The 25304-nt window shown below is 40.3% G+C and overlaps 1 protein-coding gene across 9 annotated transcripts in view; it reads left to right on the top strand.

Annotated features, from left to right (window-relative positions):
* Nucleotides 1-25304, top strand: part of Dock7 (dedicator of cytokinesis 7) — a 172219-nt gene that overhangs the window by 120534 nt on the left and 26381 nt on the right. For all 9 annotated transcript variants that reach the window (XR_004515065.1, XM_010605047.2, XM_010605046.2 and 6 more), the window contains 9 exons: nucleotides 5561-5743; nucleotides 5840-5975; nucleotides 9517-9613; nucleotides 11294-11390; nucleotides 13230-13364; nucleotides 14530-14682; nucleotides 22465-22623; nucleotides 23171-23271; nucleotides 24361-24553. Coding sequence is in view for 8 of the 9 variants with exons in the window: in XM_010605047.2 (XP_010603349.1) it covers nucleotides 5561-5743; nucleotides 5840-5975; nucleotides 9517-9613; nucleotides 11294-11390; nucleotides 13230-13364; nucleotides 14530-14682; nucleotides 22465-22623; nucleotides 23171-23271; nucleotides 24361-24553 (1254 nt within the window). In the remaining variant the exon portion in view is untranslated. The remainder of the gene's footprint in view (nucleotides 1-5560; nucleotides 5744-5839; nucleotides 5976-9516; nucleotides 9614-11293; nucleotides 11391-13229; nucleotides 13365-14529; nucleotides 14683-22464; nucleotides 22624-23170; nucleotides 23272-24360; nucleotides 24554-25304) is intronic.

Here is a 25304-nt window from a genome sequence, read left to right as displayed (position 1 = left end):
TCTATATATAGATTATATATAGAATTATATATATAGATATAGATTCTATATAGATTACATATAGAATGAAGATTCTATTCTTTCCTCATTCTGCTTGTTCTTTGTACTAGTTTGAAAATTGTACAGTTTCTTTCTATTCTTTTTGTGATTACATTAGAAAACCCAAATATGCTTTTTTAAATTATCAAATCTAATGCTAATAATATCTTTGCTTTCATGCTGGTTAATGGTAAGATTTTATAACAAGTTGCTTTTATCTCTCCCAATTTACATATGATTCACAAGCATTTTTACTTGTATGTACTACTAAACCCTGCAAGTAATTATTGATGTTATTATTTTTACTTTGTCTTACATAACCAGTTATTTAAATTTGCCTCTGTGTTCACAATTTTTGCTCTTTGTTTTTCTCCTTTATGAAACATGTCCTTAGAATTTTCTGTACTACGAATTTGCCTGAGGTTAACTCTCCTAGGGCTTAATAGAAATGCTTCTCTTTGGCTTCAGTCTTTCAGATACTTTTAGAGTCTGAGTTTTCTGGGTTCTTTTTCAAGCTGAGGACATATTCCCACTGTGTTTTCATTTCTCTTACAGCTCTTTGAAAAGTCAGCTGTGATCTAATCTTTGTTTCTTTGAAGATAATCTTTTTTCTTTGCTTTAGTGCACTAGGATTGGTTTTCTGTAGTTTCACTCCTGAGTCTAGTATTTATATTTATTGTTTTATATTTTAAATCTATGCGTTTATCTTAGTACTATGAAGTTGTGAGCTCTTACCTGCCCCAAAATACCCTTTTCTCCATTCTCTCCCCTCTTTTTGTATTCCAGCTAAACATATACCAGTCCTTTTTATTACGTCCTCTACATCTCTTTCTTCTACAAATTTGTCATCCGTCCATCCTTCCTTCCTCATTTATTTATTTATTTTTGGTTTGTTTGTTTGTTTATTTTTGCAACAGTCCTGAGGATGGAACTACATGTGCTCTACCACTGAGCTTAATTCATTTTGGTTTTTAAACTTTGAGACAAACTCTTGCTAGGTTTCCCAGGCTGGCCTTCAACTTGCAGTCCTGCCTCGGCCCTCCTGAGTAGCTGGGATTATGAGCAAGTGCCACCACGCCTGGCTGGATAACCCATGTCTTTGTTAACAAGCGCTTCAGGTAGATTGTTTCTTTTAATCTGTCTTCTTTGATCTGATTGTGCCCTTAGCTATACCTGATTCAAAACAAGGAGTTCTTAATTTGACTGTTCTTTATTTTCAATTTTCTAGGTTTTATTGTTTCTTTTAATTAAAATAAAAACTTGAATTACCTACTTCAACATTACCCAAACAGAAGTCCCTCCTTACTTTTCTTACAGTTTGGCCATTTGTGTATAGTTTCTTTTTCTTTGTTTTCCTTTTGTTCTAATTAGGAATTGAACTCAGGACCTTTATACTGAGTTACATCCCCCACCCCTTTGAGACATGGTCTTTACTAGGTTGTCCAGGTTGGCCTTGAATTGGGATTTGTGATCTTCCTCCTTCAGCCTCCCAGAGTACTGGGATTGCAGGTAGCACTACCATGCCCAGTTTATGTAGTTTCTTTATTATTTCATATTCTGTTATAGTGTAAGTGAAGCTTTAAAGGAAAGAGCTAATTTAGCTTCCAGTTTTGGATCCTAAAAGTGGGAGGTCAGGCGCTCCACAGTGAGGTGCTAGGCCCTGGGCTGAGTCCCTCTGGGATGGCCTCCGGGAAAGTGTGTGCAGAGGAAGAGCAGGTCAGACCTCCTGGTGGGCCCTGCCTCTTAAAGGCCCCACATGCTCTGTAAGGCTGCCCACTGGGACCAGGCTTCCAACAAAGAGCTTTGGGAGACCCTGAGCCCCCAGCAGTATTACAGACCAACTTAGTTCATCTTCGTGTACTTTTGATCTTTTTATGACTATATCGTGAATGGGTCTGTGGCTTAACATTTTTGGTCATCATATGTTTATAAGAGGGACTCACGTTAACTTGCACCACTGCATTACAGATGATATCAGAGCAACCCATTATAGGAAAGTAGTATATGTTACGTGTTTGTGGTGTTTGCATTTCTTGGTTCTTACAACAAAATGTCATAAATATTCTTGTACGTCACTCTGGAAGAATTTAACTAGGATATACAGCTAGCGATGTAATTTCTGGGCCAGAGGATATTCAGGTGTTCACTTTTCACTGGTAACCACGTTGGGTGTGTCTGACAATGGGGAAATGTTTGTTCTTTCATATTCTTGCTAATGCTTGGCGCTGTGCACTGTGGGAGAGATTTATAAGAAGCAGTGAGGTGGAAGGCTGCAGTGCTGCTGTGAGAGGAGGGGTCTGAGATTGGAGGAATGGGCCGTGCTGGTATACATGGGTTTGGCTGCAGGGGTCAGTGTGTGTACCAGGTGGTATTTCTAGTAATTGGAAGAGCTGTTTAGGAACTAAAAACCAGGCTAGAGAATCAAATATATGAGCATTGAAATCATTAAAGGCTTCCACAAAAAGTAGACTTGAAATTACTAAAAGTCTGCTGAAAGCTGCAGAGTGAAAGAAAGGCTAGTTGTCTCTGGACTTGTGTGTGACAACAGTGATGTGTGAGCAGGGGATGTGTTTTACTGAGGTGCTGTCCAGGGGGAAGCGTGCTGAAGGGCTCAGGGAGAAGCAAGGTGCTTTCTCTGGCCCTACCTCCAGGCCACAGTCAGGTTCTCAGCTAGAACAGGATCAGAGGACTGTTCGGAGAAGGTACTGTGCACAGGTTCTGGTTGGTTTGCTTTTTTTTTTTGAGACTGAACTGAAACTTACTATGTAGCCCAGGTTGGTCTCGAACTCACAGCGATCCTCCTGCCTCAGCCTCCTGAGTGTTGGGATTACAGACGTGCGCCACCACGCCCAGCTGTTTGCTTATTTTTGATGACTGACATGTGTTCCAGAGGTCGTGGGAGAATTTCAGGAGTTGGTGCAGAAGTGAGTGACAAGTGAGGTGAGAAGAGAAGGCTTCTGAAGGTGAGGTTTGTCAGATGGGAAAGAGCAGAGTGAGACACCCTGGCAGTCTGCAGGCCACTAACTAAAAGCTAAAGCTGTGGCTGTCAGTGCTGAGGCCGAGCTATACATCCAGCCTGGCAGACGGAGAGCTCTGCCACTTCCTCCTCCACTTCTGGTTAGACTTCTGTGAAAGAGTTGTTTTTTACATACAACTCAGAATTAACCACTGACAGATATTGTGGGTGATAAATTTATCTCCATCCTTGGGAGAATAAGAAACGGTCCGTTGACTCATTTCTTGTTGGGCTTCATTCTCCGCGGAACCCTGGGTGAGAAAGACTGCTCTGGAAGTTGACCTTGGGTTGGCTTTCAGTGTGGCAGACACTAATGGATGGTGTGCCTTTCCGGTTTATTCGTGGGAACAAGTGCATGTTCTCTGTTTTAATACAGGCAGATGTGATCGTCTTTCTGTGCTTTATGGTGTCTAAGATACTGTCTCCGATCTCTGAATCATAAAATAGTCCTTATATTGTATTTTTGTCTGGAATTTAGTTTTAGTAGAGTGGTACCAAGCAGGAATCTACCTATTTTTTTCTGTTGGAAATCATTTACCTCACCACCATTCATTAACAGCTCCCTCTCTTACCACTGAGCCACAGCGTCAGCCCATCACAGATCTCGTTTCCAGATACGCTGAGTGTGTTTTGGGGCTGTCTTCTGTCCCACTAAACTGTCTGCCCATGCACCACAGTCATGCTGTCCTCATCATTCTAGCTTTTTAGTAATGTTGCTATCTGGTAGCATAGCATGCCGCCTGGTTCTTCCTTAAGAGTGTCTGGGACATTCTTGGCCCTTTGTTTTGCCATTAAGTTTTAAAAATCAGTTTATCAAACTTCCAATAAATCCCTGACTAGAATTTTTATTTGAATTGCATTGATTCTATGGAAAATTTTGGAGAAAACCCGACATCTTTTCACAATGGAGCTTTTTTCCTGTTTGTTCAACTTTCTTCCAAATGCATCACTGTAGTTGTGACAGTTTCTGTGGAGTATAAGAAGTGTGTGTGTGTGTGTGTGTGTGTGTGTGTGTGTAGGCCTGTTTGTCAGTTTCAGAATAATTTTCCATTGTATTTCTAAGTGATGGGTATTTGAAAATTCAGTGTATTTATGCATACCTGATATAAAAAGTGCCTTTTAGCTATAGAAATTGCCTATATTTAAAACAAAGGAACATTTCCCTTACGAGGAGTGAGGGTCAAAGTTGCCCGTGCCCAGGTCAGAGGAGGCGGGCATATCACAGTAGTTAGGCGTGCACTTCTCTGCGCATGTCACTTGAGTGGAAGTAGGCAGAGTGCTGAAGATCTTGGTCTCTGGAGCCACATTCTGCGTTTGAATCCCGGTCCTGCCATTTACTACGAGCCACTTCTGCTGGCTCAGTTTCCTTGCCGTTGGGTGGGATAAATAAATTAATGTGCACAGAGTGTTTAGAGCACCACCTCACCCAGAGCAAGCATTGTGTAAGCACCAGCCACTGCTGTTACCATCATCCAGGACAGGGCGAAGACTGGGGAGTCCATTCAAGAGCATCCTCGGTGTCGAGCGTGCTTGTCTTTTCTGGTTTCTCATTATTATTTAGACATGTGTGAGGAGCACAGACTTTTGAGTTTGGATAACCTGGACTAAAACCCCAGCAGCTATTAGGGTGTGACTTAGAGCGTGCTACTTTATCACTAGCCTTCAGTTTCCTTACTTGTAAACCAGAAGTAATAATAGTTTATATCATATCATAAGACTGAGAATTAAGAAAAAGTAGTCACCCCAGTAATGAATGTAACTGTATCGTGTACCTAGAATGTACCAATAAACTCAATAAAAAAAAAGAAAAAGTAGTAACTGTCTAGCATGGTTCCGATTTTACTCTGTCTTCATCGTCCTCATTACTGCTGCTGCTCTCATTCTGTGTTCTTGTCCGTAACTCTGAAACGATGCAGCCTGCTTGGTAACACTGCTGCGGAGCTAAGTTACGCATGCGCGGAAAGCGCTCTTATGATGACCGGGGCAGTTCCATGTCCAGCTGGTGGTTCTGTAAACACATTCTAATTTTTAGTTGCTATTCCACAGACTGAAGCCTGAACATAGCATTTCTGTGACCTAAGACTTTCTCCGTTGTGTCTGAGCTTGGAGATAAGCCTGAGGAATGCTGTTTTCTTCTAGTTTTCTGTTTCTACTCTCCTCCTATTCTGAGCTGCTGTTTTCCTTTATTTTCATTATGTCTGATATTCCATGTACATTCTTTTCAATATTTATTATGTTCCATATGAGCGTTTATTTATTTATTATCTGCTGGTAATCTTGCCATAGATTAAAACAAGCTTTTCCTGTCAGAAAAATCTCTTTGAACTTCAAGCCTTAACTCTAAGGTTCTGTATGGTTGTTTGATACAAATGTTATCTAAAGCAAATAGGTCTTTTAAAAACATCTTAAACGATTTTCATTTTATTGTCTTTAGAAGAAAACACTTGCCAACCAACAAAACAAGAAATAATCAGTTGGTCTCCTTCTGCGGCTTTCTCTTTTCAGAGTGGCAGACAGCATACTACCTTTTCAGCAGAATCAAGTCGGAGCCTCTTGATCTGTCTACTTTGGGTTCTCAAGAATGCAGATGAGACAGTTCTGCAAAAATGGTTCACAGATCTCTCGGTCTTACAGCTAAACCGCCTACTGGATCTTCTCTATCTCTGTGTATCTTGTTTTGAGTACAAAGTAAGTGGCCACGATACCATTGCAGAGAAATGAGAAATAATGTGGAAAAGGAAGAAGAAAATGTTCTCAGTGCCTCTTGTAATGCTTCAATTTTAGGGGAAAAAAGTATTTGAAAGAATGAACAGTTTGACCTTTAAGAAGTCAAAAGACATGAGAGCAAAACTGGAAGAAGCCATTCTCGGGAGCATAGGTGCCAGGCAGGAAATGGTGCGCCGCAGCCGCGGCCAGCTGGGTACGTGCACAGGCCTGCCCTCTGCTGAGGACCACCTTCATCTCCTTGGATTGTATGCTAAGATCGTCATGGTTACAAGTCCTGCAGGACAATTCTATTTTACTTTTAAATGTCATTTTGAATTAACTTGAATAATTAATTTCTCTGCCGAAATACAAGTTGCGATTCTGATTTTCATTGGGTGAACTTCCCAGGAGTCTCACTTTATTATGCCTGTTGCCTGTGGTTATTAATAGCCTCGCTTCCCACTCCTTTTTTAAAATAGACTTTTTGGGGAACAGTTTTAGATTCACAGCAAAGTGGAGCATAAAGTATAGAGATTTCCCAGATGCCCTACCCAGCCAGACACGTGGGTAGCTTCCCTATCACCAGCTCCGCCCAGGGGCCTGTGTGTCGCAGCTGTGACTTGCACTGACCTGTCCTCACCGCTCCATAGTCTTCCTTGGGGCCCATCTGCATAGAATCTCCTTTTCCCCTTGACAGCATTCTGGTCTACAGTGAATCAGACGGAAATGCTGCCTATCAGCTCTGTGTGGGGAAGAGCCGGCTCACTGAGGGAGCAGGCTGGGCTCAGTAGCGCTGAGGCCTGCTTCTGATCCCAGGTCTGCTCCCATTAGCCACCGAAGTCCCTATTCTCCCAACTTCTGCTTCCTTGTCTGCTTGTGAATGTTTTGAGACTTTAGGGGACAGTGTGATTAGCTGATATTGTCAACTTTGTAGTGGTCATGTATATGGCATGATTGAAAAATAGTGAAGGTTGAAATTTTTAAAAAGCATCACAGTAAAAGATACTTTGCCATTAATCCCTCTCAAGATCCCACCCCCATGGCTTTGGACACACTTATCCCATTGCTCTTACCACTTTCTGAAGCAGGTCTGGAAGCCTTTTTTCCTGGGTTTAGTTTTGCTGTTGTGGCTGCCTTGATGTCCTGAATCAATTCAGCACGTTTACCTTTCCTTGTCAATTTGACTTGGGAAAAACCGGTAGTTGCATGATGACAGATTTTATGAATAGGGCGGATGAATGAGGTCACTCTCATGTTTTTGCATGCTGGCTTTCCTTTGGATAGCACCTGGCAGCCACTAACCATAGTTTTTATCACACCTGTAATGACTCAGGAAAGAAGACTTCCAGAATTGCTGTAGAAAGTAGCAGTGATGAAGGGATGAGTGTGTTTGAAGTAAGGATGAAGATTTTGAGTGGGGTTAATGATAATGTGTCTTTTACTGTGATAAATTTTTAATATTTAGGGATTTACTGTATATTTTTATCACTCCTTGTATGTGAAAATGTGCAAATTCTAAAGTGACACACAAGTATTGTGACTACGAGTTGCTTAGTATCAGGGCATGGCTCAGTCATCTGTCAGTAAACATTTAGGTTAGGTGCACCCTGTGATCACATCTACTCTGGAGGCTGAACCAGGAGAATAACTATATTCAGGGTCAGCCAGTCAACTTAGCAAGATCACTCAGTCAAGCAATGCACGAATATGTGCAGCTGGAGGTGTAGCTCAGTAGCAGAGTGTGCCTAGCTTGTGCCTGGCATGCATGAGGTGCAGAGTTCCATTCCCAGCACTTTCCACTCCGAAATAAAAATACTGTGTGATCTAGCAATTCTGTTTCTGTGTCCAAAAGAAATGAAAACGGGGGCTCCAACTGATACTTGTACATTGTACCTGGATTCGACATTCATAATTTTTAAAAGGATTATACATAATATATAAATGAAAAGAAAACTCAGAGGTACATAGTAAACTGTATATAACTAGAGTGAAAAATGGTATTAATTCCTTTATAGGCAAAGACTGTCTTATTTCATTATTTCAAATACACACAGCCTGTACACAGTACTTAAATAAATGATAACTGTGCTAATGGCCTATCAGAAAACTGTAATTGAAAAATAATCACGCAAACATTCACACATGACTCCTGTGTGTGGTGCTGGGGACTGAGCCCAGGGCGCTCACAAAGGCTCAGAAGGCCACCTCTCCAGTCCACCCTCCTGTTTATGAGATGGGGTCTCTTTTGGGGGTGCGGTACCAGGGGTCAAGCTTGAGACCTTGTGCTTGCGGCAGAACAAGACAGGGTCTCTTTAAGTTGCCAAGCTGCCCATGCTAGCAAGTTATATATAACTTTCTAAAAAGAGTATGAAAATTAACTTTGACTTAAGTCATTTAATCATCAAAACTTAATGAATAATTATATTTCTTTTAGATTAAGAAAGTAGAAATGCCTAAGCTCACAGACTGGAGGAAAGGCTCAAAATCTCTGGGCTTCTAGTTCAGTGTCTTCATCTCACACCACCACAGTTTCTGAGGCATATTTCTAGAGGAAATGGAGCTGTTAACTATTGTAATGTAAATGGTGTCATGTATATATGTTACCTTTCAAACCTGTGGGCTTTTGGACAGCCACCCTTGCTTGAATGTAAAATTTGAAATTATTTTTGTCTTAGAAAAAATCAAGTCTTTATACTTCTTATAGACGTTTGGTCATGAGGCATTTTTAACTCAAGAAATGAGAAATAACTTTCTAGAGAAAAAAGCAAAGATAGAAAAATAGGGTAAAACATTTATGCTAAATATCTTAATAGAAGTATGAGGTTTTGTTTGCTTTCATAAAATTCTCCAAAATATTCAAAATAAAAAGGAAAAAATGAAAAGGGAAAGAAAATGGAATACAGGGACAGACCCTTTATTGTGACAAGTGACTGTGTTACTCTGTGTTTTTTATTTCCCTTTGAATGCTGAATTTTTACTGTAATTATTCTTTCATCCTCCCAACAAATTTGACATCTCATTTCTTTTCTCAAAAAGGAGCATTAGTTTTCTAGTTGAAAGCTTGGCACCTGACTGACTCCCTTGTTGAAATGTGTATATATCTTTGTTCATCCACAGTTCTCAGTGGCTGAGACATTTCGCTGCCCTTCCTTAAAGAAGCCCATACCAGTCTGTCTACACCCAAACCTAGAAACTTCTTAAAAGAAATCCTTTTTGTTCCTCTTTTCCTTGTTATGTAGACAAAGGAAGTAATTCCTTTAAGAGTTCTTTCTATTTTGTTCATTTAGTGAACAAAAGCTTTTTGAGCAGTCATTGTATGGCAGAAGGTTTATTGGCCTGGGCGTAAAGTGCTGCACAAAATACACATCATTTCTGTTTTTAAGTAGCTTGTGTTCTTGCTGTCTTGAGTGCTGTGGAAAGGAGCTATGGTCCAAGAACGTGTGGGGGTGGTAGGGAAAATTGCAGAGGCCAGAGTATGCACGGCCTCACCGGAAAGTCTGTGTTAGAGCCTTTGCTTCTTTAAAAGGGTGTTTTTTTTGTTTTGTTTTTTTTTTCAAGAAATGTCCCATATAGTAAATACATTTTTTTTCTGTAATGACTGAAAATATAAATAAAAACCAACATTGTTAGGTTTTTCTCACTTGTGCAGAGGATAAAATGACTGTAAAATTAATGACATGTATGTTTGCAAATACGCATGTGCATCGTCTAAATGAAATGATGTTTTAGAATTGATTTTGAAATTTGCTTGACAGAGAGGAGCCCATCTGGCAGTGCCTTTGGAAGTCAAGAAAACCTGAGATGGAGAAAGGACATGACTCACTGGCGTCAGAACACAGAGAAGCTTGACAAGTAATAGAACCGACTTTATGTTTCTTATGAGCTTGTTTGACTTCAAAATGCAACAGGAAACCTGTAGTTTTATTTTATATTTATTACACATTCAGATCTTAGGAGATAGAATGTTTAGGTCTGAGATTGGAGAGCATTTGCCTAGCATGCACAAGTCCTGAGATCTAGCCCCAGCACTGCCAGAAAGATAAAATATTTATATTTAGCCAGATATGTAGGCACACACCAGTAGTTTTAGCACTTGGAAGGCTGAGGTAGGAGGATTGCTGCGAGTTTGAGACCAGCCTGGCCTGCACAGTGAATTAGAAGCCAGCCTGAACTGCACAGTGAGACCCTGTCTCCACCCGCCCCCCCAAAAAAATATATATAGTTGTATGTATTTTAGGTTAAAATATGTGAAAGAAAAACTTTTCATGTGGCATAGTAAAGCAACATGTCTCACATATTTGCAAACCTAATTTATCCAACAAATTCCCTTGGAAAACACATTTAACCACTGTCTTCTAAACATATTTTATGTCTCTCACTGAACTATTCACACTGAAATATTTTAAGTGTTACAGAAAATTAGAAAACTAATCTTTGCCCTCCTGGAGCATGAAATAAAATAGCAGAAAGACAAGCCATGATTCTGGCCAGTAGGCACTGATGGCCCCGCTGCTGCCAACAAGCATGCGCCCACCCCCATGGGCCTGCCCTCCTCACTGCAAGGGTCCACAGCATGTGCGCCAGGCCTGAACCTCGAGTTGAGTTGAGGGCTGAACATCTTCTCTTGGCAATATCTAATTTACAAGTTAGACCTTGGGAGCTTGCCTGTCCCAGAACCTGTGAGAACAGATGACTGACTCATCCATATTTGCCTCAGACTCACCCTGAGAGGCTGAGATAGCGGGGTTGGAATTTCAAGCACAGGCTAGGCAACTTATATCCACTTAGCAAGACTGTCTCAAAGAGCTGGAATTATAGCTCAGTGCAAAGGCCCTGGGTTCCCAGTACCACCAAAAAATAAAAAAAAAAAAAAAAAAAAGAAGGGGAAATTAGATGAAACCTTAGAAAAAGATATATTTTCTCCCAAATAAATATACTGAAAATCTTTGGAACCTAACCCTGTAAATACTGCTTTCCGTGAAGGTGTAAGCATGCATAGTGCCCCATCGTGTCGGTGCCGGCCAGAAAAAGACTGCATGTCCAAAGCTCAGGCACAGCACCGGCACTGGGTGCACGGTGCTCTTGTGGAGACAGAGCTGTCACTGCGGTCAGCACAGCGTGAGGGGAGCCATACTGTCTCAGTGTGGGCAACACTGCCTGGTTTCCTTTCTCTGGTCTTGTTTGTTTTAACTTTTTAATTTTTTTGGTACTGAGTTGAACTCATGGCCTTATGCTTGCCAGTTAGGTGCAGTGCCACTGAGCTACAACCCCAGCCCACTCTGATCTGTTTTGTTCAGGCAAATACTGGGAGTGATCTCAAGGTTTTCATTTTTTGTGCATCTTTGTCTTTTTTAAATTACGGCTCTTAAAACGGTAAATATGATTAGATGGAGGGAGAGGAAGGCACAAGGAAAGAATTGAGATGTGTCACGGACGTGCACCACCTCCCCTGCAGAATGTTGTCATCATGCACTGTAGACATGATCCAGCAGGAAAGAGAGAAACATGATTCCTTACTCTGTTTCATATTAGATCAAGAGCAGAGATTGAACATGAAGCATTAATCGATGGGAATCTGGCTACTGAAGCAAACCTAATCATCTTAGATACACTAGAGATTGTTGTCCAGGTAAGAGAACAAGGAGAATTTAAAGTCCAGCCTGGGTAAGTTGGGATTGAGAGGAAAGTACTTATTGAGCCGTGTAATATCAGTAGTTCCTAAAGGGTTAGTTCCCGGAAGTCTATGATTCTGTAATTTTAAATTCTGCCTTTCCCCACAGCTTCAACTGTTATCTCTTTGTCTCTTTCCTTTAGGGGCTAGTCTTGCATCTCCAAGGGCCCCGTGTGTTTCTACAGTTGTCCGTCCTGTCCCGTGTCAGCATGAATGCAGAACCATAGATACGAAAGAGAGATGCTAGGTTTATTTCATATCTATATATTGCAACAATATTTTAGGTTTTGGTTTGTTTTGTTTTTGGGGGAGGATAGTATTGGGGATTGAACCCAAGGCCTTCACACTGAGCTGCATCCCCATCCCTGTTTATTTATTATTTAGACATGGCCCTGTGATCCTTTTGCCTCCTAAGCTGCTGGGCATCCACCACTGTGTTCATCTTCAGGCTTTTTATATATAATTATCTTCCTTGGTTCTAGTAGCACTGTAGGCAGTATTAACCTGTTAATAATAATAATGACAGCTGAGCCGGCTGTGGTGGCACATCTGTGGCAGGAGACCCTGCTAGACCCTGTCTTAAAAAAAAAAAGAACACTTAACGCTTATTTAGTTTTTCCTGTGTCCAACACTGTCTTAAGCACTGTACAAATACTAACTCATTGGCCCTGTCAGAAATTCATTGTATTGAAATTATCAGTACTCCCGTCTTGCAGCGTAGTCAGCGACGGGGATGTTAGCAGAAAGAGCTGGACTGAAATCAGTTACCAGGGCCTCTCTGTCATCAGAGTCAGTCATCCAGGTTCCACTGGGTCCCCTCTCCTGTCTCACGTGCGTCTCCCTTAGGTCTCCCACTCTGCTCCATTCTCTGCCTTCCCACAGGTCGTGCTTCAGCTTCTTGGTGACACTTTTTAGACTTCAGTTTTTCTTGATTGTTTGAGGACAAAGATAGGAAATGTCAGACTTAGAAGGCTCCTTATGAAGACAGATAGTAAAACTGGGATCTTGGCATAGGCCTGTAATCCTGGCACCCTGGGAGGCTAAGGCAGGAGGATCACAGATTTAAGCCTAGCTTAGGCACTTAGTGATTTAGCAAAATTCTGCCTCTAAAATTAAAAGTTAAAATAGGGCTGCAACTGTAGTGGCCCTGGAAACCCTGGTCCCATAAGCCAAGACACCTAGTTTAAGCTGCTTGTTCAAGCGTCAGGAGTCCCATGTGCGTTTGCACCTCAGAAGGGAAGAGCTGCTGCGGAGCGTGAGCGTGTCTAAGGGTGCGCCTTGGAAGGGTGACCCTCCCTTCTGCTCACATTGCTCTGTCAGAGCCACCCCCGGGATTTCTGTTTTTGAAGGACAGAGTGTGGTTGCGAGTGCAGAACCAGCTTCCCTGCCACTGCACCACACTCGTGTTCAGCCTCAGCTCTGCTTGTTTTCTACACCAGCCTCAGGTTGGTCCCAGATGTTTGTAAATTTCCCAGGGCAGGGCTGGTGAACCTTTTAGAGCTTTGAGTGACACAAATAGCCCGCTGTGGCACGCATGCCATAGGTGCTCCACTGCTGATCTAGAGCACACTTGATGCTTTCTCGCTGCTGTATCTGTGCCTCTCCTTTTTAAAAGTCTAAATTCTATCTAATCTTTTCCTTTGTTTTATCCAACTTCTTCTTGGCTACTTCTGCTTGAGTCCCCCTAGCTCAGATTACTGTCTTACCTTTAAAAAAATGTGTTTTTTATACATATTTTACCTCCCTAACTAGGTTGCAGGTCCATCTCTATTACACTTGTGTATTTTTAAATCACAGACAGTTTCTGTGACAGAATCCAAAGAGAGCATCCTTGGCGGGGTGCTGAAGGTGCTGCTTCACAGCATGGCCTGCAACCAGAGCGCCCTGTACCTGCAGCACTGCTTCGCCACGCAGAGGGCCCTGGTCTCCAAGGTGAGTCACTCTGTGTCTGCGCTGCGGCTGGCTTCTCTTGTCAGCACCAGCCAGAGTCATTGGACACTGTCTTAGTTGTAACAAAATACCCAACACCCAAAGAGACTAAATACCCAACACCCAAGTTAAAGGCAAAAGTTTATTTGGCTCACAGTGTGTAGAGGTTTCAGTCCATAATCAGGTGGCTCCAAGGCAGGGTGGTGTGGCAGAGGAGCACCACAGAGGAGAAATAGTTCATGGTGGGCAGAAGTTAGCAGAGCAACTGGGGACAAGACAAGCCACTTTCTGTCTTCATGTTGCATCCAGGCTACTAGGATTAGGTCGGTGCCAAACCAATCAGTGAACTGATTTAGTATTCACGCATTGCATTGCACCATGAATCAGTCACACACTCTGGATCCAGCCACCTCTGAAAAAACCCCACCTGTGACTGCACGAGGCTCTCTGGGGACATTTAGACACAGCCGTAATAGACACCTTCATTGGTTCACACAGGTGTGGTTAAAGTACAAGAGACTCTTGATTCTGTTTAGGCTCTCTGCTGCTGCCTGCCCTTAGGAGTTTCTGTTATTTTGACCACCATTAACAATTATCTGATCTTAAACATAGGGGCCCTTCTCCACATCACAATTACTGTTGTTCAGAATTTCTCTTCACCTTGCTCTGTTTCTCACTGTTAAACTCGGTTTATCAAGAACTTAATATACAGGTAGTTCAGTACAGGGAAACTAATTTATCCTATGGTGAATGGAAGATACTTCTTTTTGTTCCACTGCTTCAAATATGTAGTTCCTGCATTTTTCCTGGAAATAATGGTAGGCATATTCTTAAACTTTGAAAGTGCATACTTCATCCTGGTCACCCTAGAAGATGAAATACAGAGATGTTAATGAAATTTGACCAGTGAAAGTACTTCTCTACTATTTTGTAGTAATAAAAGTAGAGAATGCTCATATGTTGGCCATCGTGCTGCTTTTGCACATAATCTGATGAAAGCCTCCATCCCACTTGGAGATGCACTGTCTCAGTCACACTGCTGAGCGGGAATGGTGTCGCTGGAGTCTGCACCTGGCTGCCACTGACCTGCGTCCTCAGCTCATGTCGTCCCCTAGACCGAACTGTTACCCTGTAACCTCAGGCGGGTGTCTCTGTGCCATCGTCCTAGTTCCCGGAGCTCCTATTTGAAGAGGAGACTGAGCAGTGCGCTGACCTGTGCCTCCGTCTGCTCCGACTCTGCAGCAGCAGCATTGGCATCATCCGCTCCCACGCCAGTGCCTCCCTGTACCTGCTCATGCGGCAGAACTTTGAGATTGGCAACGTGAGTACCCGAGACAGAGTGAAGACAACTTTGTCACATAGATGTGATATTTCTTTGGAGCTTCCCTACATATGTGTACACACACACACACACACACACACACACAAAACCTTTTTTGTTTATTTGTTTGTTTTTGGTACTGGGGATCGAACTCAGGAGCTTGTACCTGCAAGGCAGGAGCAGTGCCACTGAGCTAAATCCCTGGCCCATTCCTGTATGTTTTGAGTCAGTGTCATATTGTCTTGATATTGGTCATTCTGTCATTATTTTACGATAAGTCCAAATCTCTAATTTTGCTTCCTGTAGAAAAAGAAATACAATGTTTGTGTGTTATAATATAATGTACATAGCTAACATACATAGTAATACAGACTTAAATAGATAAATGTTGAACAGTTTTAAATTTTAATTATCACCAAGTAAAAAGAAAGTAATAAAAATTTTTAAATGTATTAATATTTTATGATTACATGTCACAGCCTTTTAAATTTTTTCTTTTTTTTTCTATTTAACTTTTTTGTTAGATATTACATTCATGTGTTGTATTTTACCTCACTTTTTCAGCCACTTTTTTTTTTTTTCACCTTTAATTGAGTTTATTGGTACATTTTAGGGATACAGTACAGTTACATTCATTGTTGGGATCTTGTACATCTACATGACAAGTCTTGATTCTCATTTTTTCCCCTTACCCCTGCCCTCCCTTCACCCCCTCCTCCCATCCCCATCTACAAACACTTTATTTTCACCTTTTCATTATCTCATATTTTTCTTTTCCCTTATTACCCTCCCCCTACCCATCCCACCTTCCCTACACCTTTAGCTCCTTTCATCTCATTTCTAAATGACAGTAATCTTATTAGGATCTTATGTTTTATTGCAGATTATTCACACCAGGGAAACTATTCGGTATTTACACATGTGTGACTTATTTATTTTACTTAGGAGTATATCTTCAATATGTATCCATTTTCCTGTGAATAAATCTATTTTCTCATTCTTTATGGCTGAGTAATATTCCATTTTATAGAAAAACGACATCTTCTTTATCCAGTTTCCAACGGATGGGCAAATGGGCTGCTTCCAAGATTTAGCTATTACAAACTGTGCCGCTATAAACATGGGTGCACATACTTCTCTGTGATATGATTCTTTTAGTTCTCTTGGAAAGATACCCAGCAGAGGGATGGCTGGGTCAAATGGAACCTCCAGTCCAAGCTCTTTGAGGTATCTCCATATTGATTTCCATAGTGGTTGCACTAGTCTGCACTCCCACCAACAATGGAGGAGGGTTCCTTTCTCCCCACAACCCCGCCAACATTTGTTATTGTATGATTTCTTGATAGCAGCCATTTTTTGTGGGGTGAGGTGGAATCTCAGTGTTGTTTTCATCTGCATCTCTCGAATGATCAGTGATGTGGAACATTTTCTCATATATATTTACTTGCTGCTTTTACTTCTTTGTCTGAGAATAGTCTGTTCATTTCGGATGCCCATTTTTGAATTGGGTCTTTATATTTGGGGGGGCTGATTGTTTTGCATTCTTTATATATCCTTGATAATAGTCCTTTGTCTGAGGAACAGCTGGTAAAAATTTTTTCCCACATTGTAGATTGTCTCTTAGTTCTGCTGATGGTTTCTTTTGAAGTACAGAAGCTTTTTAGTAAGATGAGATCCCAGTTGTTGATTCTATCTGCTAGTTCCCGTGCTACTGAGGATTTGTTCATAAAGTCTTTTCCTATACCAATGTCTTCCAGAGTTCTGCCTAACTTACCTTTCAGCAAGTTTAATGTTTCTGTTTTAATATTTAGATCTTTAATCCATTTGGATTTTAATTTAGTGCATGGTGAAAGATAAGGGTCTAATTTTAATTTGTGGCAGGTTGACGTCCAGTTTTTCCAGCACCATTTATTGAAGAGGCTATCTTTCCTCCACTGAGGATGGTCAGCTCCTTTGTCAAAGATGAGGTAGCTGACTACATCTGGGTTTGTTTTTGTGTCTTCCAGTCTGTTCCACTGATCCTCAGGCCTATTTCTTTGCCAGTACCATGCTGTTTTTATCACAGTGACAGCCACGTTTTTAATTCTGTTGTTTTTACTTACATATTTAAGATCATTACTTTTCTGTTAAGTGCTGCTCTTGATGTCTCTGGCTTGTTCTAATATATGGTAATTGTAATTTCAGTTTGTATTTTCTTTCTAGCCTTTTTGTTTCCACATTTTGATGTAGCTTTAGTTATAATTACAGTATGTGGCTACACTCTCTCTTCGTCATGGGCTGTTGGTGTGTGCACTTGTACTTATATGTCCAAGCACATAGTCCATTTTGTCAACTTGCTACGGCACCTAAAATGAAGAAGCATTTCTGTTTTCAGAATATTGAGATAAACATCTACCAAACAAATAGACCTTATTTATCATGGTATTCTGCTTTTCTCTGCCCTTGTTTGGTGTTTGGTCCACTTAGTGGACTATTAGGGGTTGATTAAAATCTGTACGCATGTTTGCTTTTTTACTACTGTGGCTCCTAGTTGATAACTATTGTATCTTCTTCTGAATTACAGAGCATTCTTGGTTTCATTCAGCACTTTGACCTTTTTTGGCCCAAATTCCACCTTGTGTGGTTTTAAGATCTTGACCTCTGCTTTCTTTTTAATTTGAACTTGCTTCATTTACTTTTGCCTGTTCATTTATTCTCAGTGCTTTTGTGTGTGACCTGGGCTTTAAAAAATGTAATCTTTGTATTAGTCAGCTTTTCTGTTGCCAAGACAAAATACCTGATATATGCAAGTTAAAGAAGGAAAAGTTTATTTTGGCTGATGGTTTTGGAGGTTTTGTCCGTGGTTGGCAGCCCCAAGGCAGGAACATCATGGCATGTGAGCGTGAGCCGTCTCATCCACGGCGCTGAGGAAGCAGAGTGAGGGGAAGGCCAGAGGGCGCCTCTGGAAGAGTGTAGGCTGAAAGTTAAGTTCAGCGAAATGATTTTTAAGAAATAATTTCTTTTTACTTTGAACAAATACCTGTTTCAGATTTTAAATTTTGATTATATTGTTCTTGTATTTATAAAAATGGCTAATTTATATTATTTAAACCAAAAGATGGTATTAAACGTTAACCAGCAAGCAAGGCTATGATGTTAAATATATAGTTTTCAGTTTTTTAATTAAAATTTTATTTGATCATCCTTGACTTTACATTAAAGAGAGAAAACTTTATATGTAGTCTTTTTATATATCAATCCAAATATGCAAAGAGTGCATAAATATACACTACATCCCTGGTATTAAATTTTTACAGGGGAAGTGGTTAGAAAAAAAAGTATTTATAGGGCGAGGGATTTAGCTCAGTGGTTCTGCCACCTGCCATGCAAGCACAAGGACCTGAGTTTGATCTCCCGTACCAAAAAAAAAGGAAAAAGTATTTATAAAGGCTAAAGGTAGGCAGGCCCAAACGATGTTGTAGTGAATAGTGATAAACTTGCTGCTTTTCTTCATTCTGTCTTCCCTCCTGTCATTCTTCCTACCACAGTATTTTAATAAAATCTTTTCTCCTGCTTGTATTTGTGTTGTTGAAGATGTAATACTTTGTCAGCTTCAAACAATGTTGATTTATTTCTTTGGCAAATAAAATTGTGTTTTCCTTCATCTTCTTCCTTCTTCCCACTTTTCTCTTCCTGCTTAGTCCTTCTTATAAAACATTTTTGGGTTTTTGTTTTCATCATCCTTATTTAACTAAATTTGTCCTCAGGAAATTCTTGGGAATACTATATAGTTCCCATAATTTTGCAAAATTGACTATACTTGTAGACGAATAAAGGTATGTGAAATTTTTATCTCAGACTTTTGTTAATAAAAAGGTTAAGAAAGATCAGGAAACTTACTAGGTAAAGAACATTTAGTAGGAGAAAAAAGAGGTGTACTTGATTTTTTTTTCCAGCTGCTCAAGAAATTCATGATTTCTATTTAAATTAAATGCCTTTTCTAAAATACAGCATTGACTTGAGTTTTGTTAATTTCCTTGGGCACAGAATGTTTGCTTTCAGTTCACTTATTTCAGAAAATGTTCTCCAGTATAAAATTGTATATTTATTTTATTCCAGTGTTTGGGATTTCCTCTACCAGTTATACATATGTTGGCTCTTTTTGGCTTTACTTTCTACCTACCATTTTGTCTTTTCCTTGTTAGTTCTTTTAAAATTTCATCTTTATTTCTATTTTTTAATGAAAAATTTTCTTGTGCCAGTTCATACTCTCCTAGTTTATGCTACAGACTTCTCATTCTTAGCATCTTTCCTTGAGTTCATACATTTCTGCCTTGTTTTTTTATTTTCCTGAAGCCAAGTGTCTTCATAATTTTTGTAACTTAGGTAAAATATTTCATTAGAATTTTCATTTGCTTTGTGACAGCTTCCTTCTATTAAGTCCAGTCATGTATCACATACCAATGTTTTGGCTAGTGATAGACCACCTTATACCAGTGATCCTGTAAGATTGTGTCTTCCCGTGACACATAGCCTTCTTGGTTTGTGCCAGAAGTCTCTGTGATGGTCACACTTTGGCAGAATCACCTAAAAACATTTCTGAAATTTCTGTTATTAGTGGACACATGAGTGTGCTTATCTTTATCACCATTTTATTACCCAACATAGAATAAGTTCAGTTAGCCTAAGACTTATAAGAAGTTCCTTTAACCATCTGTTTTTTCTGGGATTTTACTGTTACACACGTTTTGTTTAGCTTCTAAACTTTCTAATTGGCCCATTTTTGTCTGCTCATGCCACATTTTTACCTAAATTGTTCTGAAGACAGTTTCATCATTTCAAAGCAAGTTTTTTATTTAAAGGAGAGTTGTGTTTTTCATTTGTTCAAAATCTGTGCCCTAGGATACCTCACTATTTGCTTTCACTTCCTTGCCTTACCTTGCCTTTCACTTCCTTGTGGAACCACTTCCTATGTTCGAAAGCTTTTTGCATTTTGATAATCCATGAATTACACCATTATCCTCATTTTGATGAAGATGAAATATGTGGGGTTTTTTCCGTATTCATTTTTTATTTTTGCCTGAAATTTCAAGTGAAGTGGAAAATTACTATTTCGGACTGCTCTACTTTTCCTTGGTGCCGGGTCTCCCCTTCACCCAGAATATAACATTCTATCTAGTTTGTAGATTTTGTTTAGTTTTAAAAATAAAATCTCTACAATTTGAAACATTTAGAGTTTTCTTGGGTACATTTTTTTCTCTGGTTTTAGGAAAGCTCTACAATGGAGGGGAAAGGCAGTTAGATTAGTATCAGGTAATGCCTCTATAAAGGAATGGGTCACTTAAAAGTGGCAGTGATCTTTGTGGTTTATATGTTCATGTTGTTGTAGTCAGCAGGATTGGCCAAGGGAATACATTAAATACAGGACACATAACTTATACAGTTATTTTATGATAACTGCCCAGAGAATCAAATACGAAGGAGTGCAGTAGATTAACTGCACCCTAGAATCTCAAAGGATTTCTCTGAGGACTTAGATCCCAGCAGTTTCCCACACAAGGCCAGCTAAAGGCTTAGAGTCCAAGGCAGTGTCCTCCTGGAGTCCAGCCGCTGGCCTAGAGCCCACGGCAGTGTCTCATAGCTTGTTTGTATTGAGGATCTGCATGTTTTCAGAAGGCCCAAAGGCCAATGGTAGAAGCCAGAAAATCTACACAAATGAGATGAAGGATTTGTGCAAGATGAGGGACCCACATTGGAGCCCAGAAGTGATGCTAACGGTAAAGATCAGAGCAGCTCCCTTGATGAAAACAGCAGCTGTTCCCAGCAACATTGAGGCCCCAAGCTCCTCCTCCAACGAAAACAGCCTAGTTTGCATCAGGAAAACCATCTGTGGCAAGCTTCTAGGAAATCGATAGGCTAAGATCTTCCCCTAGTTCCCTTTTTATGGCTATTAGAAGCAGTCTTCAGGTGGACCCTTCACGCCCAGACCACACTGACTCAGTTCAAGTTGACCATTAGTCAGTCCACCACAGTTCAACAGATACTGAAGTGTTGAATTGTGTCCTGTGTTGCCCAACCATAGATGAAGGAATAGTCTAGTTTTTCAAGGAACTTAACATCTGATGGAGAAGGATACAAATAAGCAGTGCTCATCTAACCATAGACGAACTTGTTTCAGGTGGTTCTGTGTGGATTTTATAAACTAAGTAAAAGAACAAGCAGTAAGTCTCACTGAGCAGGTGTTGAATGTGTTAGCAACATGAGGGAAAAGCAGAGTGTAGTGTAAGTGCACACAGAAGGAGTTGTGATCAGAGATGGGATTTCAGGAAGAGCGGGAGATTGAACTAGGGGAAGAGTTACCTGGCACATGGAGAAGTGGCTCGAGTGTTGGAGGTGAAGATGACGTGCACGATTGGAAAGGTGTAAAGATAGGTGGAGGAAACGGTGAACACAAAACTCTCTAGCCCTTCTTGATGTTGTGGTGGAAGACAGCAATAGAGATCAAGTTGTGATTTCAGAAACCTGTGCTCTTATGATACCCCCTGATAGTTTGACATATTTATTGAGTTGAATATTTGAATTTTATCCTTAATACTAAGCTTAGGGAACAACTAGAGTGTACCAAGGAGAAGAGTGATTCTTTTATTTTATTTTTTTTGTTGTTGTTGAGAAGAGTGATTCTTTACATGTGCTTTTTACAAAAAACAACAACAACAAAAAAATCCCTGGTGCTACTTAGAAGCTGGACTGGAAGCATAAAAGGGAAAAGGAGGTAAACTAGGGAACTGCTCCAGTAACCCACCTGAGCGATGGTGAGGGTATAAACCAAAGCAGTGGCATTGGGAGTGGAGAAAGGGCAGAGTGGACCAGATCAGCAGGTGGTTGGCATGGGTCGGAGTTACAATAGGAAGCGTGAGTATGGGACGACCCTCCATTTGGGGGTAATCTTTGGGAAGGAAAGTGTGCTAAACGTGTAGGCCTTGCAGTGCTCACAAAATCTCCAGATGGAGCTGCCTGGTAAAATGTAGTAGTCTGCAGCTCCAGAGGGAAATACAACCTGAAGACAAAAACGTGTTAGTGGAAGGGAAGGGAATCGGTGAGGCTGTGTAGCGCATTTCCAATGTTTAAAGATAGGTTTTAGACAGAATTTTGAGAATAGTAGCATTCAAAAAGGACAAGCAATTAATAAAGTAGATGGAAAAGGAATGAATGAAGAATACGAAAACCAGTGTAAAGTGGTACCACTGGAGATGAGGAAAGACGTGACCGAGAGAAAGTTGACAGTATGCTTCCATATGGAAACGTGCCGGACAGGATAGAGCACTGTAAAAAAAAAAGTATCTTGGATTTGGCGATTTATAGGTTATCATCAATAAATAATCTCTTGAGTGGTTCAATAATAATGTAGAATTGGTACAACAGAAATGAACTTACGCCAAAAAGGGAAGAATATAAGTTATGAACTGTGAGTGCCATCGTCATAAAAGATTTTACCTTAAATTACATAACAAGACCCTGACTCAAAAAAAAAAAAACAAGCAAACAAAAAGGCACAATATCTCATTCAGTTCAAACACATGGCTTTTTTGAGAACACTGTTTTGTAGAATATTATAGCAGAATTCTGAGTGTTATGTCGCTTTATAAAATAACATTTCAACATACATGTTTCATTACTTTAAGAAAATATTTTGCCCAGATATTTTTTTACGTAATATTGTTGTTGTTTTAGTGTGGAAAGGAGCACTTTTTACCTGAGGCTCGCCTGTATTGAATACTGACCTGATAATTTCTCTGTTAACAGAACTTTGCCAGAGTTAAGATGCAAGTAACAATGTCACTGTCCTCCTTGGTGGGCACATCTCAAAATTTTAATGAAGAATTTTTAAGACGTTCTCTAAAGACGATACTGACGTATGCCGAAGAAGATCTGGAGTTGAGGGAGACGACATTTCCTGATCAGGTCAGCTCATGTCCAGGCTGTTAACTGAAACAGGCTTGTGAAATGAGTACTCTTCTAGACTAAGTGTTTTTTGCTAGAGGATCTTTTGTGTATCTTGTACCTCAGAGGAGACTTTTAAGCTACCCTTCCTTTTGGAATAGTTCTTTGGTGATTAATTCTGTTCTTTTGTAAATGGAAGTAGACTTGGCACTGTAGACAGTTTTATGATGAAACAGTCTCACTTATTAAACAGTATTTGCCTTTAGAAATTAAGTTTCTACAAATTATCTTTCAGTAAAATCAGAAACAGTAGAAAGTTTTCCTTTTTTAATCTTATGTTTCTGTATCCCTACAAGGGTTTATTTCTACGTTATAGCTCTGTTTGTTTCCAGACAAAAGAACTGAAAAGGAATTTATATAGTTTACTAACCTTCACTTACCATATCCCAGCATAGTTACCTTCTCTAGAACTGTATCAGTATTATGCTTTGTTTTGAGATCTTTAAGTGCTTGCCTGACAGTCCCCCAGCGTATTTTAGTGAAAATGAATGACAGTATTGTGCTGCAGGTCCAAGATCTGGTTTTCAATCTCCATATGATCCTTTCTGATACTGTGAAAATGAAGGAGCACCAGGAGGACCCGGAAATGTTGATCGATCTGATGTACAGGTGGCGTTTGTTTGATTCACTTATACTTTGTATAATGGTTTTCACACTAGATGAAAAAATAAATATACAAAAATTAAAGTGATTTTTAAAAAAATAGATTAATAGATTGAATAGTCACTGAGTAGTTTGAGGCAGAACTGTGAGTTTGAGACCAGACTTACTATACAGCAAGTTCAAAGCAAGCTTGAGATGTGTAGAGAGATCCTGTCTCCAACAGAACAAAAAGCACTTTTCCCAGGCTGCTTTTTCAGATCTTCCCTGGGCATCATGGTTCAGTATATTAATTGATTATCAAAAACAAGGATTTTTATTTTATTTTTTCTTTGTATGTGTTTGCAGTACATAATGAATACATTCATTGAGGAGTTGGTAATGCACATAACACATCTTAATTCTTTTTTTATCCCCTCTCTTCCCTTCTTCCCCTCTCCCTCCACCTCTTGGTGCCCTTTCCTTTTGCAAAAGATAATCATAAGACATATTTAACACCTTCTGTCCTGTGTCCCAGTCTTCCTAGAAGTCCTGATATCCATATCTTAAATATAAGCATCAGTCATTTATGAAAAAGGTACAATATATGAATGTTTTACTGTAGCATTAATCATCCCAATTTTAAACATAGTATTTCTCAGGACAAATTTTGAGAAATCTAATTCCTGCTGTATCCTAATAGATGGCGCAGTAAAATTTCAGAATTTCTCTTTGCCATAGGACCATCTTCAGTTTTGCAGTTCGTTGTACACATAAGACAGTTACACAGACTGCATTGATGTCTTATTTTTTCCCATGAGTATAGAACTTCTCTGTATTTCCGGAATGAACATAACCCCCAGACCTCTGCCTTGTTTCCTTGGTGGCCAGTCTGTAATAAGCGTGTCTCTTTGTGCCCCTACCCTGACTGATGCAGTGTAGGCCATGCCCACAGTGACTTCTCAGAGCGCACATGTTGCCATTTTCACGCTGTTGAAGAGCTTGTCTTAGTAGACAGTGTGCAGGAACAGAAGCCGGTCCAGATGAACTCTGAGCAAGCTGTCTAGACTCCTACTTGGGAAGCACATGCTAACCGAGAAGTCTCTCTGTTCTGGTTAGAATCGCCAAGGGTTACCAGACCTCTCCAGACCTGCGGCTGACCTGGTTGCAGAACATGGCTGGCAAGCACTCGGAGCGAAGCAATCACGCTGAGGCCGCACAGTGCCTGGTCCACTCGGCAGCCCTTGTGGCAGAGTATCTGAGCATGCTGGAGGACCGCAAATACCTGCCTGTGGGATGTGTGACATTTCAGGTGGGACTCTGCCGGGGCCACTCACTGTAGTGTTTGGAGGAAAAAATGCACTGAGACTTAAGTCATTAATTGCCACTAGTGCATTTTAGGGGGTCTTTTGTTTTGTTTTGTTTTTGTACCTAGGATCGAACTCAGGTCCTTATGCTTGCGAGTCAGGTGTGGAACCAATGAGCTAAATCCCTGGTAGCCATTGCCGCATTTTAATACTTTTTGCGAGTGTTTTCAGTTTTTTATTTCTGTATTAGCAATGTTATACATTTTTCTTCTCTGCCTTTACCACTTGGTAATCTCATGGGCATCAGCATCTTTGAAGATGTACTACTATCAAAATACTGGGAACCAGAATTCAGTTGAAAGGCTCACTTAGCTTTTACTTAACACACCAGATAAACTGACACCCTGCGTTCCCTGACTGACTGATGGCAGTGTATTCTCTATAGGGTACAAACCTCTGACATCCATTGAAGTCTTTATGTAGCAAGAGTTGGGTAGGCTTACTTTTCTTAGCAACCTGTTAAGGCGGGTTTGGAATATTATAAAATTTAATTAAATATTATGGCTTGTGACAGTGTCAGAATGCAGAAAGAAAGGTACTGTTTCTTGAAACTAAGGTGGATGTTTTGCATAGATTCAGTAAAGGTGACTCTTCAAAACAGTTGCTATTGAGGGCTGGGGATTTAGCTCAGTGGTGCCACCGCCCTCATAAGTGCAAGGTCCCGAGGTCAATCCCCAGTACAAAAAAAAAAAAAAA

This window comes from Fukomys damarensis, unplaced genomic scaffold, assembly GCF_012274545.1.
Source record: "Fukomys damarensis isolate Sample0158 unplaced genomic scaffold, DMR_v1.0_HiC HiC_scaffold_33, whole genome shotgun sequence".
In the NCBI taxonomy this organism is placed as follows: domain Eukaryota; kingdom Metazoa; phylum Chordata; class Mammalia; order Rodentia; family Bathyergidae; genus Fukomys; species Fukomys damarensis.
This window is presented reverse-complemented; position numbering and strand designations above follow the sequence as displayed.